The following is a 19,244-nucleotide window of genomic DNA, read 5'->3' as shown; positions in this document are numbered from 1 at the left end:
ATTTTCCTCCCGGGAATGCTAAAGAGGCTGAGTTAGTAAAAATCTATCTCATTAACAGCCTGACCTACTAGCATTGATCACACTAGAAGTGACGCCTGCACACACAGTCCCCATCATGTGCACAGGGGCAAGGCTTCAGTGGAGCGCAAAAAGCCATTTAAATCCGTCAAGGGCTCAAAACATCCTCCAAACTAATAACCCCCAACAAAGTACCACCAGAGAAAATTCCTTGCGGATTTGAGATTTTCACTCTGTTAATCTCCTAACTCAATAAAGCAAACACTCCTGCAGCAAATTAAATACTTTTATTAAAGGGTCCCTTCCTGCATTCCCTTTGATGTGGTATAGGCCTGCAACTCTCCCAAGGCCTAAATGTCTGTGTAAGGGGTTGTCCACTCCCCCACACCACCATCATTTTCTCCTGTTACCCCCAAGGAGGCCCAGAACCCACTAGGATTCGCAGATTCTTGGATTCTGGAGACTTCTAAGACCTCTAGCTTCCCAGAGTAGATCTCCCAGCCTGTCAGGTGAGGGAAATACTTCCTGATCTTCTGTGGGAGGATATGGCTGTCCCCAGGTACCTTTACTGTTGTGGTTTATCTGGAGGAGTTCTTAGTACAACTGTTCAGGCCAAGGTGGACATGTTGGCCAATGGTCATGCCCTTCTCTCTGACCTTTCTATAGGCTTGCTGGTCATACCTCCAGCAATGAGCTGGAGACCTGATGAGGTTAGCTGGACAAAAGATTAAAAGAGGCTAGGTAGAGAAAGGGGGGGGTTGGGACTCAAGGTAGGGAGGTCAGAGCTCCTCTCCTCCCATGGCTTCCTATCCCCAAGTTGGCCTCCAAGCTGCTTCTCCCTCACATCTGCCTGGAATTGCATTCAGCCATTTTAACTTCTCTGAGCCATAACTTTCCTCTCACTATTGGTTTAAGGTCCACTCAGGACCCTTCCATAATCACCTCAGATGCTGTCCTCAGAAAGCCTTGCAGGGAAACCTACCAGCTTGCAGATGGTAACTCAGATCAGACCCCTTTATATTTCAGGAAAAGCCTCCTTCTAGAAACATCATCTCCTACAGTTTATAAGCTTCATTACAGGGTCTATAGTGCAGAAGGCTCTATGGATCCATTCTCAGAGATCAGAAATAGTATTTTGCCTAGGATGACAGACAATCAGGTCTCTGGGGGCCCTGAGGCTCTGTGGGAGTACATGATAAGCCCTCATGGAAGTCTGGTCCTGGCACCAGATACAGACCTCACCCAGTGGGGAAAACACACTCTTTTTCCTGGGTCTCTGAGAAGGCCCTTCACAACATTCCTTCTATTTGCCCATCTTAGACAAGGAAGGGAGGAGAAGTACAAGCTCCTCAGAGACATTAAGCCACAGGAGTCCAGACCAGGCCCTGGTCATTTAAAATGTCCTACTCGGGATGCGTGGGTGGCTCAATGGTTGAGTGTTTGCTTTCAGCTCAGGTCATGATCCCAGGGTCCTGGGATCGAGTCCCACACTGGGCTCCCTGCAGGAAACCTGCTTCTCGCTCTGCCTATGTCTCTGCCTCTCTCTGTGTCTCTCTTGAATAAGTAAATAAAATCTTTAAATAAAATAAAATAAAATGCCCTACCCCTCTCTTCTCAGCCCTGAATAGATGCTCCGGTCTCTGTGACTTTTTCCATTTATGTCCCATTCCAGTGGAATTGCCTCCAGGCTCATGTATTCCCATGGAAACCCAAACAGAGTCTCTCGAAGTTAGAGGAATGGGGAGGGAGGTAGCTGAGAAAATAGGGAAAGCACACAAAGTGCAGAAGCCCTTAGGCTAGGGTCAGACAGGCCTGAGCTAGATCCCAGGCTCAGCAGCCAGCACACTGACCTTTGCAAGCTATATGGCCCTCTAAACCTCAGTATCCTCATCTATAAAATGGGGATCATAATAGCTCCCACCTCCTTAGGGGCATTGTGCAGCTTGAGTGAGAGGAGCCTGGAAATTATCTAGCATATAGTAAGGGCTCAGTGAATGGCTGATAGGTCAAGGCTCAAGGGCTTCTGGCAGGCCAGGAGGTAGGAATTCATTCCTTCCCCAAGGCCAGCAGGGATTTGGTAGTCCACCCAGTGGCCTTTCTTCCGGGAGAGATTAGTAGGGGAGAGGCTTGGGGATGTCCAAACCTGCTCTTCCCCACTCTACAGAGTCACTGCCCAGGTGAGGGAGGTTAATGGGTAAGGGAAGAGCCCAGGCCATGGTTGGAGCAGCCTGGGAAGAGCCAGTCCTAGATACAGGTGACAGTCCAGGCATTCTCAACTATGGCAACAACAGCCCCAAAGGGGTCTTGGGGGAGCAAAAATTTCAAATATCAATCACCATGATTTATGGCACTCCAAAGTTCAAGCCAATCTGACAGAATCATGTTCCTTAGTATTTTATTCCTCTCATTAGACATAAATCAAATAATAATTTAATAAAGTTGAATTAAAATTTCTCAGGGGTAAGGGGCACACTAATACAAAAAAAAAAAAAAAAAGGGTCAAGAAACATTGGTATGGTCCATCTTCCGGACTTTCTCAACATCCTTCCCAGGGTCCCTCCACTCTCACCAGCCCTTCTACCTCCTACCATATCCTTCCTTTTCCTTAGACTCTCAGCAGCAGTTGGTGTTGCTGATCAGGCCAGTTCAGGTAGAAGGCCACTCTGTCCCAGCCACTGGGTACGGCCAACACTGCTCCTCACTCCAATCCTCCCTTGGCTCCATGTCTTCACCGTGTGGTTCCTCAACAGTCTTCTGACTCTTTTTTTTCCTTCTACTGACTCTATATACACAGTTCCTCTGTCCCCCCACCCCCACCCCACATGTGCCTCCAGAGCTCCACTCTGCTTGTCCCACTTCAAACTCTGCTTCAGAGGCCCACTGGACCATTCCACCTGGATTTTTCATGACTACATTTCTTTCTTCCAGGAAGCCCTCCTTGCCTACCCTAGCTCCTTGGTGCTTTCCCTTCTATCACATTTAGTTTGAACCATTTGACAAGAAAGAATATATGTTTTTGTTATTATTCTCTCATGGTGTCATGTATGTTTGTTCTACTTTCCCACTTGGATTTTAATTTGAGAATAAAGACAAAATGATAAGTATCTGTTTGCTCCTTAGTGTCCAGTCTAGTTCTGGACACCAAGGAAGGCAGATGTGGAGGTCTTTAGGGGCCAAAGAGTGCCCCAGCAGAACTCAAGGTGCAAGATGCCACTGGTTACTGGTCCTTCCCACCAGGAGGGTCAGCTCAGCCTGGGTCCCAGGCAGACTGCAGGGGGGAGCCCTCCCCTCCCCTCCCCCAGGACTGCACCTCACCTGGCTGACTCCTTCCACTCCATCTGGTCTCCGTCGTGCTGCAGAGTGTCCATTTCTGTGAAGAGGGTGGGGTTGGGAGCCTCATCTTCCTCCCCCAGGATGTCCTGGAGCTGCTCAGCAGCTGGAGACCCTGCAAAAAAAAAAAAAAAAAAAAAATGGGCAGCAGGATCTGCTGAATGGCCTGGAGGAGGACAAGGGCTGCAAGGCCAATTGCAATGGAGCCAGAGCCAAGCTCAAGGGAAAAGTATTTCCTAATTTAGTAAAACTAAGTCCAGCTTCTGGGTGAAGCTAGACTCAGGACTCGGAATTGGATGTGGGTGAGATATTCTTTGAGATAAAGGGATAAAAGGTTTTAGTTTGGATTCAGACTCCAGGGTCTTATAGCTGACAATGAAGAAGGATAGAAAATGGCCAAAGCTGGGTGACAGCAAGGATAGGAAACAGAAAAGTGAGAAGTGAGAAAAACTCTGACCCAACTTCAGCATACCAAACCCAGAGGGACCCCTTTTCCCACTGGGCCCCAAAACCAGTCAACTCCCAGTGTTGGCCTTGAAGAAGCAGTCAATCTGTGAAAGGACATGCTTGTACTGGTGTGCCACAAGAGCCCACCTTCTTCATGGGTAGGTGACAACCTATTCCTGAGATCCTGGCCTACTTTCTGACTGCCCAGGGATGTCACCTCCTGGGTGTATCTCAGGCACCTCAAAAGTTAGCATTCCAACATGAACATGTGTCCTTCCCCAACATGCTTCCCCTTCCTGCCTCCCTTCCTTCCTTCCCCTCATTCAGTATTTCATGAAAGTCTACTATATGCCAGGCATTGTTGCAGGTGTTGGGAAACAAAGCTGGGATGAAGGCCCATACATCCTTGCTGTCTCAAATGTCTGTTCTAGTGGCAGAAACAAATAATCAACAGGTAAACAAAAGCATAAATGATCATTTCAACCATTCTGAAAAAAAAAAAGATAAAGCAACCGGAGGGGCACTTGGGTGGCTCAGTGGGTTAAGCATCTGCCTTTGGCTCAGGTCATGATCCCAGAGTCCTAGGATTGAGCCCCACATCAGGCTCCTTGCTCAGCGGGGAGTCTGCTTCTCCCTCTCCCTCTGTCTGCTGCTCCCCTTGCTTGTGCTCACTCTGTCAAATAAATAAATAAAATCTTAGAAAAAGAAAACAAAGCAACCAGAGAACTATATTAGATTGGTTAAGGAAGACCTCTCTGGGGAATGTTTGTTTGAATTGTGACTTGGAAGAGAATGAGCCATTTCTGCACCTCTGGAAAAAAAAAAAAAAAAAAAAAGAGTGCTCCATGTGTTTCAAAGACCCTGAAGTGAGAGTGTGCTAGCCATTGTGCCTAGAGCATGGTGAGTAAGAGAGGGGCAGGACATGATGAGGAAAGCCTTGGTTAAAAGCACGGCTGTCTACCCAACTGTACAGGCTAGACACCCTGGAGTCATCTTCACCTCAACTACTTTCTCTCACCTCCACCCCCATTTGAAAGTTTTTAAGAATATTTCCCTCCTCACCAATCCCTTTGCCCCTGCCCTGGTTCAGTCTTTCATTGACTGTCTCCTGGGCTTCATCAAGTCTTCCCCTTCCTCCAAGGCCCTGCATCCCTGCAATTTATCATACCCACTGACCCTCACTTATTTCCCCATGGATACCCAATGGTCAATAATTTCAACTACTCTGTCATTGTACTCCCCACTCTTACTCCTTGACTACCCAGTAAAACCAGGCAGCCAATGCCCAAACAAGAATTCATTGACCCAGTCACTTCTGAAAGATTGTCCTGGGGGCACAGAGAGAGGCAGTGTGGTACTGTGGTCTGGTAGAGAGGAGGTGCACAATGGGCTTGCAATCCAACTAGACATAAGTATGAATCCAAGAGTTGCCACTGCTTATGAGTGAATTCAGTCTGAGTGAGCAGGATTGTTGGGAAGAACAAGGAAATAAATCGGATAAGGAGTATAAGACACATGACATGGGCCGGGAGTGTAACAGGTACTAATCCCCTTCACCACCAACCCCAGCACCCAGGCTCATGGGCCTTGCTGGAAACAACCATCCTACAGTACAGGTCTTAGAAGTGCAGCCACTTCCCAATCATCCTTGTCAGCATGCCCCTTGATGCCATTCTTAACCTTTGCTCCTCTCTTCAAGCCTCTTGATCCATCTCCTATCTACTCCACCAAGGAACTAAAGGCCTCTAGATGTGAAATCGATCACATCCAGTTCTTCTGTACCCTTACCACTTTGTAGTTCGTTTTTGAACAAAGGAGTCCTTCCTCCAGCTTAATCTCTGGCCACATTTATTCCCTTCTGCTGGGTCATAATTTTATCAACTAGTTTCCTTACCTTGGTCTTCAACTTCATCTCTCCACTATTTTTCTCCCAGCCTAGAAACAGTCCTTCCTACTCTAGAACACTCTTCCCTGACTCTGCCTGCCACCCAAGCTCTCCTTTCTCTCCAATTTCTTGAAGGAGTGGTCTCCACCTTCTCCTTACCCAGTCACTTTCCAACCTGATGCAACTGGTTCAGCCCCATCACTCTAAGGGACAGAGATTTCAAACTGGCAACTCAAAGATATGCTTAATTTAGTTCTCACAGAGTATAAAAGTTTTTTTGAAATTATTGCTAACATAAAGAATTATGATATTTCATTTAACAATCCAGATTTCTAATTTTTCTTGAAAATTCAGATGCTCTGATGACTGTGCCTACATTCCTTCCTGGCAAAAATCAACTAGGACTGAGTGATGGCTGCTTCCTTTAGATGGGCATATCCATTTTTTAAAAGTCCTTTTATTTGAGTATAGTTGACACACAGTGTAATGGGCATATGCATCTTAGTTTGCCACAACCCCCACTACTCCCTGCTATACCCTGCTCATCTCATTTATGCTATGCACCTGAGCATACAACCCTGTCTTCAGATTGATCTTGTTATCTTATTCTCAAACCAGTAAATTAATAAAACCAAGCAAACCAGCAGGTCTGGCCTATCTCTTTGGGTCATCAGTGGTGCTGACTGCTCCCTCTGAACTGACATGCTACTCTTGGCTCTCATAATGCAGTACTTTCTTGATATATTTTCCTATCTCTTCAAGGACTCCTCAATATCTTTCCCTGGCCCCTCTTTCCTGTCTTACATAAATCTTCATCTTTCCTGAGATTTCTCCTTGGCCTTCTCTTTTCTCTTTGTACACCCTACACCATCTTGTGTTCTTCATGGTGTCACCCTATAGATGAGGTCACTCATGCCTCCAGACCTGCCTGTATTGAGCATTTCCAACTGTCAACTGGATTACTCCATCTGGGAGTTCTGTAGCCTTCACAAGTCAATTTCAATATATTCATAATGGTTCCCTTATTCCAATACCCTAACTCTGCCCTTCTCAGTTTTGAATGATATAGCACTGCTAACTACCCAGCCATCGAGATAAGAAATATTGTACTCCCTCCTGAAGCCTCTTTCTCACCATTCATGTCCAATCAAATACTAACTTCTTTCTCTTGCTTCCTAAATATTTTTCAGCTCTCTCCATTTTATTCCTACCCAATGCCACTGTCTTATTTCAGGTTCTCATTATTTCCTGTTCCTAACACTGCGAGAGCCTTACTGCTCCCACTGTCTCTGGTTGCATAATCCACCTCTATTCCCTATGTGGCAGCAAAGTTTGCTTTTAAAACATTTCAAACATGTACACGTGACACACTCCTGGGAGTCATGGTGCTCTTTGGGCAGCACTGTAAAAGCTTTTGCATAGGAGTAAGAAATAATTTTACTAGCAGAAAATACTATTAATTTATCTGTATGTAGCTCAATCTACCACATTTATTTAGATGACTGTTATTTCTGAATTTTTCCATTACTTTAAACATAGTCCTTTCACTGGGTTATTGGTTGCTAATACTTGTTAGCAGACATCAAAGGTTAAGGAAATTTTACAGAAGAAAAACTAATTGAACAAATAACCTTATTTTTTCTTTAAATTGGGAGAAGACTATGACTTTTTGATTCTGAGAGACACACCAGTTCTCCATGAAATCACAGTTCAAGAACTACTCTTTCAAAAATATAGGTTTGATAATGTTACTCTCTATATGAAAAACCCTTAATAGGCTCTGTATTACCTAGAGCCGAAGGTCTATGACATGGTTTAAAACATCCCTTGTGGGATCCCTGGGTGGTGCAGCGGTTTGGCGCCTGCCTTTGGCCAAGGGCGCGATCCTGGAGACCCGGGATCGAATCCCACGTCGGGCTCCTGGTGCATGGAGCCTGCTTCTCCCTCTGCCTATGTCTCTGCCTCTCTCTCTCTCTCTCTCTCTCTCTCTCTGTGACTATCATAAATAAATAAAAATTAAAAAAAAATAAAAAAATAAAAATAAAAAATAAAACATCCCTTGTGATCTGGCCCTTACCTGCCTACTTAGGTTCTACCATGTTCCTCAGCCAGTTGCCCTGGAACCCAGTCACCCTTAACCCCAGATACCCTTGACCCCAGCCATCCCTGACCTCAGACACTCCAGACCCCAGCCACCCTCAATCCCAGATAGCCTGGACCCCAGCCACATCAGACCATACACAGTTCTCTGAAGAGGAGGGCACCTTACTCCTTGGATCCTGGTACCTACTGCTCCCTAAGCTTGGAATTCCCTTTCCCCTTCAAGTCCAAATAAGAAGACAAGTAAATGAAACAATCACAGAAAGAGGAGACAGGGCAGAGAGCAGGATGCCTGAAGTAGCTCTGTCTGAGACATTACCTGCTCCCTGGAATGGCTGAATGCTGGGGTCTCCGGCTGTTGGCACTGCCTCTGGCCCCAGTCTGTTTCTGCTGCTGCCCCCTGGCCACTGCCTCCAAACGTCCTCTTCCCCACCAGGTCACAAAAAATTCACTTTTGTTTCCAGTTAAGCACCAGGGGTGGCGTGGAGGAGAGAAGACAAGAGACAGAGACCAGAGATAGGAGGGGAGGGGGGAATATGGGAAAGACTGCAGAGGTGGAGGGAGGACTGTGTGTGGGAGAGAAAAGAGATGTAGTAAGTGAGAGAGATTGTGAGTAGAAAGAAATACTGTATTGAGGGTGAATTAAAGGTACTGGAGGTATGAGAGAAGTGTGTGTGTGTGTGTGTGTGTGTGTGTGAGAGAGAGAGAGAGAGAGAGAGAGAGAGAAAATGTGAGAGAGCAATGTGAGGGGCGGGGGTCCCAAGTGCACCAGAGAGAGAAGAGAGAGGAGAGAAGGGCTTAGTGGTGCCTCAGAGGCTGGAGCAGGCAGCCAGGTCTTCACAGCAGCAAGGGCAGTAGCAGCAGCAGTCCTGTGAGAGCGCTGGTGCAACTGCCCCGTCCCCCCTCCACTATGAGGGCTCCAGGAGAGCCCAAGCACCTCTCCTCAGGCCCCTTTATAAAGGCAGAAGTAGGATTTGCCAGGAGACTCCCTGGGGCCTCCTTAAGAGACTTGGCTGCAGGTGAGCTGGCTGGAGAGTGGCTGCCAAGGCAGAGTTCTCTGGCTACACGGCCCCAGAGGAGGTGGGGTAGTTAGGGAGGGTTGCTGTGGGGTCTCGTGTTTCAAAGCAACCATGCTTGGTCAATAATATTCCATGGAGCTGGTTTCTCTCTGTCCCCAGCTTCAAATCCAAACTCCTGATCCTCTAACTCTTCAGCTATTTCTGCGACGAAAGTGCCAGATACCATCACTCAGTAGGTGTTTCCTGAGAGCCCGTGGACAGTGAGGACTGGTTACTCGAGGGTGTGCGGTGAACCCCACAGGGAATTATTTTGCTCTGCTGAGACACTCCTAATCTCCTGGGTTCATTTCAACAAGTGCTTACTGAGTACTTAGAATGTGCCAAGGTTGATTAGAGGTCACTAGGCGGCTGCTGCTCCAAGGGGCACTGAGCCCTGAATTCTCTAAGTCTCAGGGTTAGGAGGGAGCTTAGCCACTGTCGAATCCAAGCCCTTTACTTCACAGATGAAAAATGGGAAACCCAGTTTACATCATAGATGGCCCCACCAAGCCCCAAATTAGGGGATCCCAGAGGAAAGCAAAGTTTTCTAACATCCTCCACCCAACACTGCCCACCTGCAGCTGGCCCCACTCACCACATTTTCATACATGAGGCTCAAGGATCTAGAATGCCCACTTTAAAGTTGAGAAAACAGCAGCAGCAGATCAGAGGTATCTGTTTAGGTGCTGGGATTCAAGCAAACATCACCATCCAGGAGTTTCTGCCATGGTGGGCTTCTCAACAGGACAGGATACTGAGGATGTAGGCACCTCCTCCAGGGTCCCAGGCTCTCCAGGTCACACTACCATGTGGCTGAAGTCACCCCATCTCCTCCTGAGTGCCACTGGGCAGCTACTACATGCAATACTGGGTCAGGAGCTGTGGACTGCCCAGAAACACCACAGAAACACCCAAAGAGAGATCACCAAGGATGCCAAAGGATTCTCTTTATTTGTGTGGTGCTCTAAGAGCCCATACCTGGATTTAACACCTGACTCTGCTAATTATTAGCACTAGGATGTTGGCAAAGCATTAAGCTCTCTGAGCCTTGGTTTCCCCATCTATAAAGTGGGGCTAATCACACTTATCTCATTAGATTGTGGTGGCCATTAAGTGAGATAATATATGTAATGTAGTTGGCGCAGTACTTGGTATACACCAGTCACACAATAAATGCTATCGCTATTATTGTTGTTGCCAACAGGTCTGATACCTTTCTCCATTATTACCAGTCATCAAGTCCACTATTGCCAGTCCTCACTGTCCACAGGCTCTCAGAAACACCCACTGAGTGATGGTATCTGGCACTTCCATTGCAGAAGTAGCTGAAGAGGTAGAGGATCAGGAATTTGGGTTTGAGGTTGGGGACAGAGAGAAACCAGCTTCATGGAACATTATTGACCAAGTATGACCCCACATTCTTTTAAATATTCTAAGGGCTCAATCCTTTTCAACCTCTAAATGCCCATGCCGCTCCCATGCTACCCTGAGGCCCTTCTACCCTGTCTTCCCCTCCCTCCTTCCCATAGAGGGTTTGGCACACCACATGTTGGGCTCCCAGGTCAGGGTGACTCTAATGCACTGTGGGCCCCATGCACATGCAGCACATCAGAAGTTAATCCACATAATGAGAAATGCCACAGGTAATAGCCACTGTGGTTGATAGCACACAGCTGAGAGTCACATAGTGATGGCTGTAGGACTGGACTGTGCCAGCAGTTGCTGGGAGAAGCATAACAGTGCTGGAGCAAGCATCAAGAAGCACAATAAAAGAAGCAAGTAGCATTGTGCTTTTACTGAGTGGGAACTGTCCAGTCATTGGATTAGCAAAGCACAAAATGATCTAGTATACTATATACCAGCAAGCCTTTAATTCCTAGTAAAGACTGAGAAGGCTATGAGGATAGTCTGGAAGTCAAGCTGAGGACTGGGTCCTGGGGCCCTGGGCTTTGGGTGAGCCCTTTCAGAGGGCTTTCAGAAGTTCCCTCCCTCTCTCTTGGGCTCCACACAAATCTCTAGATAGCCCGCTTTGCAAGGTTGGAGTCAGCACAGAGCTCACCAGCATGGGCACTCAATAAATATTTGCTGGGTGAATGAATTTCACTGATTAACACTCATGAGTGTATCAGCTGGATTAGGCTTGGCAAGAAAGCAGCCAAGGACAAGGAAATGCTGCTGTGAGTAGAGCCGAGTGGAGACTTTGGGTAGCTGAAGGTCACTGAATATTGGGAAATGGGAACTGACCTAGGGTTCTAAAATCATTCTTGCAACTGTGTGAGGGGGGTGGTCTTGAGAGGCCATGTGAAGGCCCCAAGTCCTCATTTCATGGACAGTAAAGTTTTGTTCCTAGGAATCTGTCCTAAAACTCCAAATGTACCCTCTGAGAGAAGAGGAAGAGAATATACCTCCTTTGGTGTTAACAGGAATCCTTCCCGTCATTGGTAGTTTTAGGGGGTATCAGACCAGCCACACACCCCCAAAGGCAACTGTGTTTGTGGAATGTATTACCTATGCCTCTTGGCTATAGCTAATTAGACCACAAACAGTTCATGGGACATCTGACCCAAGCCCGAAAATTTTGAATTGAGTCTCTAAGATAACTGGAGCTTTTCTCAATGGTCTCTGGAAGAGAAAGCATGTAAACTGGAAGGCAAGGGCACAGAGATGCAGAAAAGGCTATAGAAAGAGGGGAATGGAGTAGACCCTCAGGAAAGGCAGGGGAAGAGGCCATCAGTCCTGGAGAGGGGATTGAGAGGTATGGTGTCCACTTGCTGATCCTGGCTGTTTATTTTGCTTTGGGATTGTGAGAGACTTCTTTGGGCTTGTAATAACCTACACACACACACACACACACACACACACACACGCCCTCCTTGCCCAAGCCAGCTCAGATAGGTTTTTGATACTTGTGATCAAATTACCTTCTTAATCATGAGTGCCTCTTATATGAAATTCTAGGGTATGGAAATTTTCTTCTGTGTACCTTCTTAAGAACCACAAGTGTAGGAGTTATAAAGAATGTTGAGTCACTGAAGGGAAAATAGTTAGAATGAGAAAGAATGGGGAATCAGTAAAAGAGGGGAGTGAAACAATAGAAGAACAGGCCAAAAGCAAGAAAAGAAGGAAGGCCAAGGAAAAGAAACCTTGGCCTGGGCCCTGACTCTGCCTGAGGGAGTTGCTGCATCAGAGGACCAGAAGAGCTTGGCAAGGGCACTGCCAGCTCCCCTACAGACTTTTGGATGGAACCAAGGCTGGAGGATCTTGATGTGTTGGGCAAATAGGGAGATTCAACCAGATTCAAATAAAAGATCCCTCAGCCTTCCCCAGGAAGGGCATCAATCTCAATATGAGATCAGAGAGACCTCGAGCATTTGCAGGAGACCCCACAGAGAAAAGAGAACAATGACACTGAAGCCCTGGAGGAGGAGCTTCTGACACTTCTGGGGAGCCAAAATAGTAAAAGGCAATTGATTGTAGCATATCGATTATTTATCATTTTAGATGTGTGACAATGTTAGAGATAGTTTTCAATTAGCATGTGTTTTTTTATCGCTTTGTTTTAGTGAGTATAAACACAGTAAAGAAATTGTTATTTAAAATCAACAAAGACAGTGGCTGCTTCTCCTGCCCGAGCCATCAGGGACATGGGGGCCCAATTCACACACAGAATCCTGACATAGTCTGCAGAGGGAGAAGGGGGAGAAGGAAGCCTCAAGCCCCTTTCAGATCTTCGAGGCCACCGAAACGCTAGACAGGCTAGACGCAGAGGCGATGGTCTGTGTGTTTGGTGTAACCCATTATGTGGCCTCAGCTGTGCGAAAATGTGCTGGGAGCCAAGAAGGGGTGGAAAGAGAATTGATGTGATTGGAAAGTGAGGGGACTGAGTGTATGCTCATGGAAGGGGCTCTGCGCTGAGAGCAAGGAGGTGCGAGGGCACTCGGGAGGGGGCAGAGGGTGGCAGGAGTCTCCGCAAAATATGATAGGAGGCTGGAACTGTAGAGAAAAATGCCCAGTGTGAAATTTCAAGTGGCCAGAGGATTTTTAAGAACGGGGATATCTAGTATCTCATTTCAAAAATTGTGTATCTCTGCAATGTTAAACTTGGTTCTGACCCTCCATCAAAGCCTGCCATTCACATGTATGCCATACGTGGCCAATTCTGGGAAAACCAAAGAAGGTCTGAACTCCATGCATGAGCTGGCCTGGAGGTGAAGGCAGAGAATAGGTCTAGGAGGTGAAACATATGGAGATGACAAGCCCACCAGGCAGGGACTTGGATGACAGGATGACAGGTGACACTGAGACCAGCAGCCTCTGGGAATACACAGCAATTAGGCAAAGACATGGATCTCCTCCAGGATGAGGCCAGGGAGACCAGAGTCCATTTTAGCTAATACTCAAAGAATAAGGACACCCGGCTAACATATGGTTTATAAAAACTACCTATTTATTAGGACTTTCATTGGTTTGCTAGCAAACCTGGATTCTCAAATCTAATTTCCCCTCAAGATCTTAAGGTCACTAACTCACTAATAGGATTTTTTTGTTTGTTTTAAGAATAGTCCTCACAGCTGGGGAGGGAATGCTATATATGTTGATAATTCCAGGAGACCCAGATTTTAAGATGTCAAAGAACAAGAAGAGAGAGAAAAGGGGATCCCTGGGTGGCGCAGCGGTTTGGCGCCTGCCTTTGGCCCAGGGCGCGATCCTGGAGACCCGGGATTGAGTCCCACGTCTGGCTCCCGGAGCATGGAGCCTGTTTCTCCCTCTGCCTATGTCTCTGCCTCTCTCTCTCTCTCTGTGACTATCATAAAAAAAAAGAAGAAGAAGAGAGAGAAAATACAGGCTTCCTTTGGGAAATCCATTTTAATTTGCTTTCCTGCATGTCCCCTACCTCCAAGGGGCATGATAGGTCTAGAATGATCCTCATTCTTTCTGCTTTTCCATCTTCCTTTCCCCAAGTCTCTCTCCAAGTTATATCCTTCCAAGACACAAATTTGTAAGGTACGCAAAGGCAAGAAAATGACCCTGTTTCAAAGCTTCGAAGTCTAAAAGAATCCTAACTGTCTTTGCACCTATGTTGGAAATCGCCTGTTTCAGGAACTATTCATGGAGGATACGCTTTAGAGACAAAATACGTGTTCTGTCCCAACCCTTGCTCCTTCCTTATTAGAAATGTGAACTGAAGACCACATGAAATATATCCTTGATCCTAAGGCACTGGAATGAGGCACAATATGAGGCTCAAATGCCTAGCTGAAAAATAGCCTTTCCCTCCTTTACTGCACATCTTGGGATGGTTTTAATCTTTTAGTGACCCCAGAGTTAACACCCAGGTAGAAGACCTTGATAATTTTTCACAACCCTCCCCCAGAAAGATCTCTTAAGCCTTCAGTACCAATAAAGACAGCCAAACCAAATCAATATCCACATGTAGAGGGAAAATATTTGGGGTCCTTGCTTTTAGATTGGGTTAATGTGTATTAGTTGAACTAACATATACTAAGTGTATACCACACACCTACCATGTTATTTATGTCCTTCCTGCCTCAGGAGGGACCCAGCAAACTCAATTTTAAAAGGGGATCTCTGGGATCCCTGGGTGGCTCAGCGGTTTGGCGCCTGCCTTCGGCCCAGGGTGTGATCCTGGGGACCCAGGATCAAGTCCCACGTCCGGCTCCCTGCATGGAGCCTGCTTCTCCCTCTGCCTGGGTCTCTGCCTCTCTGTGTGTGTGTGTCTCTCATGAATAAATCAATAAAATCTTTTAAAAAGGGGGGGGGGGAATCTCATCCCTAAATGTGGAGGAGGCGGTGGAGTTATATAGGAGAATGCCCCAGAAAGTGAGGGTGAGGCATCCAGAGCCAACATGGGGAGCAGGTCTTCCCAACAGGCTTGCTCTCCTCTGGGTCTCTGATGTTCCCACCTCTGAGCTGGCACTTGTGCACCTACATGTGCATGTATATGCATGTATATGTGTGCATATACATGTTTTCATCAGAGCTCATCTCTTATGCTAGACAGCTCCAAAGGACTTCCCTTAACCCATCTCCCACATTAGACATGTCTACTCTGGAAAAGCCACAGGCCTTGGTAGATGTGTTGCCTAGGAGAGCAGTTGTTCAGGGCAGCTGCAAGGTTGGGGGTGGCTCAGTTAGCCTTTGGGAACATGTATGTCAGATCTCTTCCTACAGATGCTGAGACAATTACTGCCTCTAACATTCATTTGAAAGTTGTTTTGTTTTTTTTACATGTTTTAATTATTTATTTATTTGAGAGAGATAGCAAAAGAGAGCACAAGGGAGAGAGAGCACAAGCGGGAGGGAGAAGCAGGCTCCCCACTGAGCAGGGAGCCTGACTCTTGGGGCTCCACCCTAGCACCGTGGGATCATGACCTGAGCTGAAGGCAGATACTTAACCAACTGAGCCACCCAGGTGCCCCACTTTGAAGGTTTCATGGTAAAATAACTAATTTTGCCTTATTCAAGATAATGGAAATATATAATAGAGATCAATGAAATACCATTTATCAGGCAGATTTAGAATATGCTGGGGTGAAAGCATGTCCTTGCAAACAGTGAAGTCTCAAAAGAATAAAAAGTCAAAGCTATGCTCTAAGGATTCCAGTCTTTTCACTTCTCTTAAGATTGATACTTTTCTTTCTACCAAAGGAACAAAAAGACTGATTTTTTAATCAACCCAGAACTAATTTTTGCAGTGGCAGCAGCAGACCCCAGGGGATTTGTCGGCCTAGGAGAGAGCTTCCCAGGGGTCTGCAAGCTATCCTGCAGGTGCCTAGACCATTCTGTACCATTCCTTGGAGTTCAGGTGAGGAAAGAGGATAGAGGTAATGTGGTGAGGAATTCAGTTTACTGAGCACAATGCCTCATGCTAAATAGTCACGTTTGTGGTTAGGACAATGACTGTGTGGCCCCTAGGAATTTGAAAATGAGAGAAATAATTAAAGCATGAAATCACTTGGGACAGATCAGAGCGGAAGTCTCAAAGTCACCAGAGAAAGATGGGGCTCAGCGTGACTCAAGGTGTCCCTGAGCAGGGAGGTTGGTCTGCAGTGGCAGCTGAGCAGGGGTACTGAGAGCCCTAACCTCAGCAGGACATCACTGAGTCTCCAGACAATCTCCCAGCCCTGTTGCCCCATCTAGGCTCACCAGCAGATGGCTCCCCCAAATACACCTCTCAAAAACTCACGGATCCTGCTGACGTGATCCACATGGCTGTCCCGGCTGCTTCCCCTGCTCCCCACTCCAGGCAGTTCCTGCTGTGGCTTGTCTGGCTGCAAACCCCAGCAGACCTTTTGAAGGCCTGAAAGTCGTCCCTGCTGGTCTCTTTTCCTTTGAGGGTAACTGGGGACTGAAAGCCCAATGTGGATAGAACGGCAGTCTGTGGGCATAGCACAAAAGAGGGAGAGGCAAGAATTACTGAAAATTGGTATTTCTCCTTAATATTCTTCAGTTACAAAGCACTGAGGTCACCAAAGCAAAATGGAAGACAAGGGATCCCTGGCCAGGGCCACTGCCCTGAGTCTTGGGTTTTACAGAATTCCATTTCTGAGCAACTCAACAGTTGCTGGAAACGATAACCTTGGTGCTGTAGTTAGAACTCAGAATGAGCAGAATTCCCATCATTCTGTTCTTGCTTGTCCAGAATGGCAGTAACCACATAAGGTTTATGACACATGGCCTGGGCGAGGGTCCCTCACTGAGTCAGTTTTTGTCCAAAATGCCAACGCCCTTCTTTGGGAAAGCCATATGTATTTTCACTGAGGGCCACCTTTATTAATAACCAAAGACTACATAAACTATTTATCAGGAAAGTGAGTTACTAAGAATTTCTCAAAGCTGGTTTTGTATACTAGATTTTCAAGAACAGGAATCACCAAGAACCTTAATTTTGAATTCCACTAAGCCTGGCTACTCTGTAAAGCCCTCACTGGGTCCGTGCACACAAAAGCAGCCGGAATTCTCTCAGCTCTTGGGATGGACATTCTGCAATCAGTATGTCATCAGTGTTAGCTTGAATTGGTCAACAGGTTTTAAAATAATCAACAGATTCAGTTTTATATTTACAGAATAATTCCGCAGATAGTACGTAGGAACTTAGACTTCCTCCTACCCACTCCACAAACAGTTTCTCCTATTATTGAGGTATAATTGACATATAACATTGTACTAGTGCAAGATGTGCAACACACTAATTTGATAGATGTATATATATTGCAAAATGATCGCCATGAGAAGTCTAGTTAACATCTATCACCTCACATAGTAGTATTTTTTTTCTTGTGATGAAAACTTCTAGAATCTACTCTCTTGGCAACTTTCAAATACACAATACAGATTGCTAACTATAGTTACCATGCTGTACCTTCCATTCCCAGAATGCATTTATCTTATATCTGGAAGTTTGTACCTTTAACTACTTTCACCCCTTTTGCCCACCCCCAAACTCCTACCTCTAGCAACCAGTAATCTGTTTTCTATGAGTTTGGTTCTTTAGATTCCACATATAAATGATACCATACAATATTTGTCTTTCTCTGTCAAAGACTGCCAAGGAGATAACCTTCTGTGTTTTCTTCTTGGAATTTTGTTGTTTCAGGTCTTACATCAGTCTTTTATCCATTTTGAATTGTGTGTGTGTGTGTGTGTGTGTGTGATAGCGTTAGATAGTGGTCTGATTTTATTCTTATGTGTGTGCCTATCCAGTTTTCTCATCAGAGAGAGTATCATTCCCACTGTATATTCTTGGCTCCTTTGTCATAAATTAATTGAACTTAGATAAGTGTCAGTGTATTTCTGGGCTCTCTATTTTCCATTGATCTATGTGTTTGTTTTTATGCCAGCACCATACTGTCTTGATTGCTATAACTTTGTAATATCTTTTGAATCAGGAAGCATGATATCTCTAGCTTTGTTCTTTTGCAAGATCACTTTGACTATTCAGGCTCCTAATACAAATTTTAGAATTATTTCTTCTTTTTCTGTGAAAAACGCCAATGCCATTAAGATTTTGATAGGGATTGCATTGACTCTGTAGATTGCTTTGGGTAGCATGGACACTTTAAAAATATTAATTTATACAATCCATGAACATGGAATATCTTTCCATTTATTTGTGTCTTCTTCAATTTCTTTCATCAGTCTTATAGTTTTCAGTGTACAAGTCTTTTACCTCCCTTGTTAAATTTATTTATTCCTATGTATTTTATTCTTTTTACCATTGTAAATAGAATTGTTTTCTTAATTTCTCCTTCTGATAGTTCATTATTAGTACATAGAAATGTACCCTTTTGTATTGATTTTTTTATATTGATGTTGTATCCTGTAAATTTACTGAATTTGTTTATTAGTTCTAACAGTTTTTTGGTGGGATCTTTAGGGTTTTCCATATATAATATTATATCATCTGCAATTACAGACACTTTTATTTCTTCCTTTCTAATTTGAATGCCTTTTATTTCTTTTTCTTGACTAACTGCTCTAGCTAGGGCTTCCAGTACAATGTTGAATAAAAATAGTAAGAGTTGGCTTGTTCCTGATGTTAGAGGAATAAATTTCAACTTGTCATTACCAAGTATGATGTTAGCTATGGGCTTGTCATATATGGTCTTTGTTATGTTGAGGTGCATTCTCTCTCTACTCAGCTCATTGAGATTTTTGATAATGAGTAGATGTTAAATTTTATTTATTTATTCATAAGAGGCACACACAGAGAGAGGCAGAGACACAGGAAGAGGGAGAAGCAGGTTCCTTGCAGGGAGCCCAATATGGGACTTGATCCCTGGACCCCAGGATCATGACCCAAGCCAAAGGCAGACGCTCAACTGCTGAGACACCCAGGCATCCTGATAATGAGTAGACATTAAATTTCACAAAATACGCTTTCTGCATCTATTGAAATGATCATATGATCTTTATCCTTCATTTTGTTAGTGAGGTATATCACACTGATTGATTTGTAGGTATTGAACCATCCTTGCACTCCTGAAATAAATCCTATTTGATCAAGGTGCAAGATCCTTTTAATGTGTTATTGAACTTGGTTTCCCAATATTTTGTTGAGAACTTTTGCACCTATGGTCATCAGAGATATTGGCATGTAATTTTGTTTTCTTGTAGTGTCCTAGTCTGGTTTTGATATCAGAGTAATAAGTATTTCCTTTTCTTCTATTTTTCAGAAGAGTTTGAGAAGGATTGGTATTAATTCTTATTTAAATATTTGGTAGAATTCATTGGTAAAGCCATCTGTTCCTGAACTCTTGTTTGTTGAGAGGTTTTTCATTACTGATTCAATCTCCTTACTAGTAATTGGTCTGTTCAGGTTTTCTTTTTTTTTCATATTTAGTTTTGGTAAATTGTATCTTTAGGAATTCATCCATTTCTTTTAA

General features: G+C 45.0%; 1 protein-coding gene across 8 annotated transcripts in view; it reads right to left on the bottom strand.

The window, feature by feature from the left end:
- SLC4A5 (solute carrier family 4 member 5) overlaps positions 1-19,244 on the bottom strand; it is a 108,426-nt gene that overhangs the window by 62,095 nt on the left and 27,087 nt on the right. For 7 of the 8 annotated variants that reach the window (XR_003139592.2, XM_025453614.2, XM_025453620.3 and 4 more), the window contains 2 exons: positions 16,046-16,237; positions 3,334-3,463 (listed from right to left, as the gene is read on the bottom strand). Coding sequence is in view for 7 of the 8 variants with exons in the window: in XM_025453614.2 (XP_025309399.1) it covers positions 3,334-3,463; positions 16,046-16,237 (322 nt within the window). In the remaining variant the exon portion in view is untranslated. Of the gene's footprint in view, positions 1-3,333; positions 3,464-8,099; positions 8,119-16,045; positions 16,238-19,244 lie in introns of those variants that run through there. The other variant, XM_049095382.1, reaches the window with a different exon arrangement.

The sequence above is a fragment of the Canis lupus genome, chromosome 17, assembly GCF_003254725.2.
Source record: "Canis lupus dingo isolate Sandy chromosome 17, ASM325472v2, whole genome shotgun sequence".
In the NCBI taxonomy this organism is placed as follows: domain Eukaryota; kingdom Metazoa; phylum Chordata; class Mammalia; order Carnivora; family Canidae; genus Canis; species Canis lupus.
Note: the sequence above shows the minus strand (reverse complement) of the source record. Positions and strands in the feature narration are given on the sequence as shown.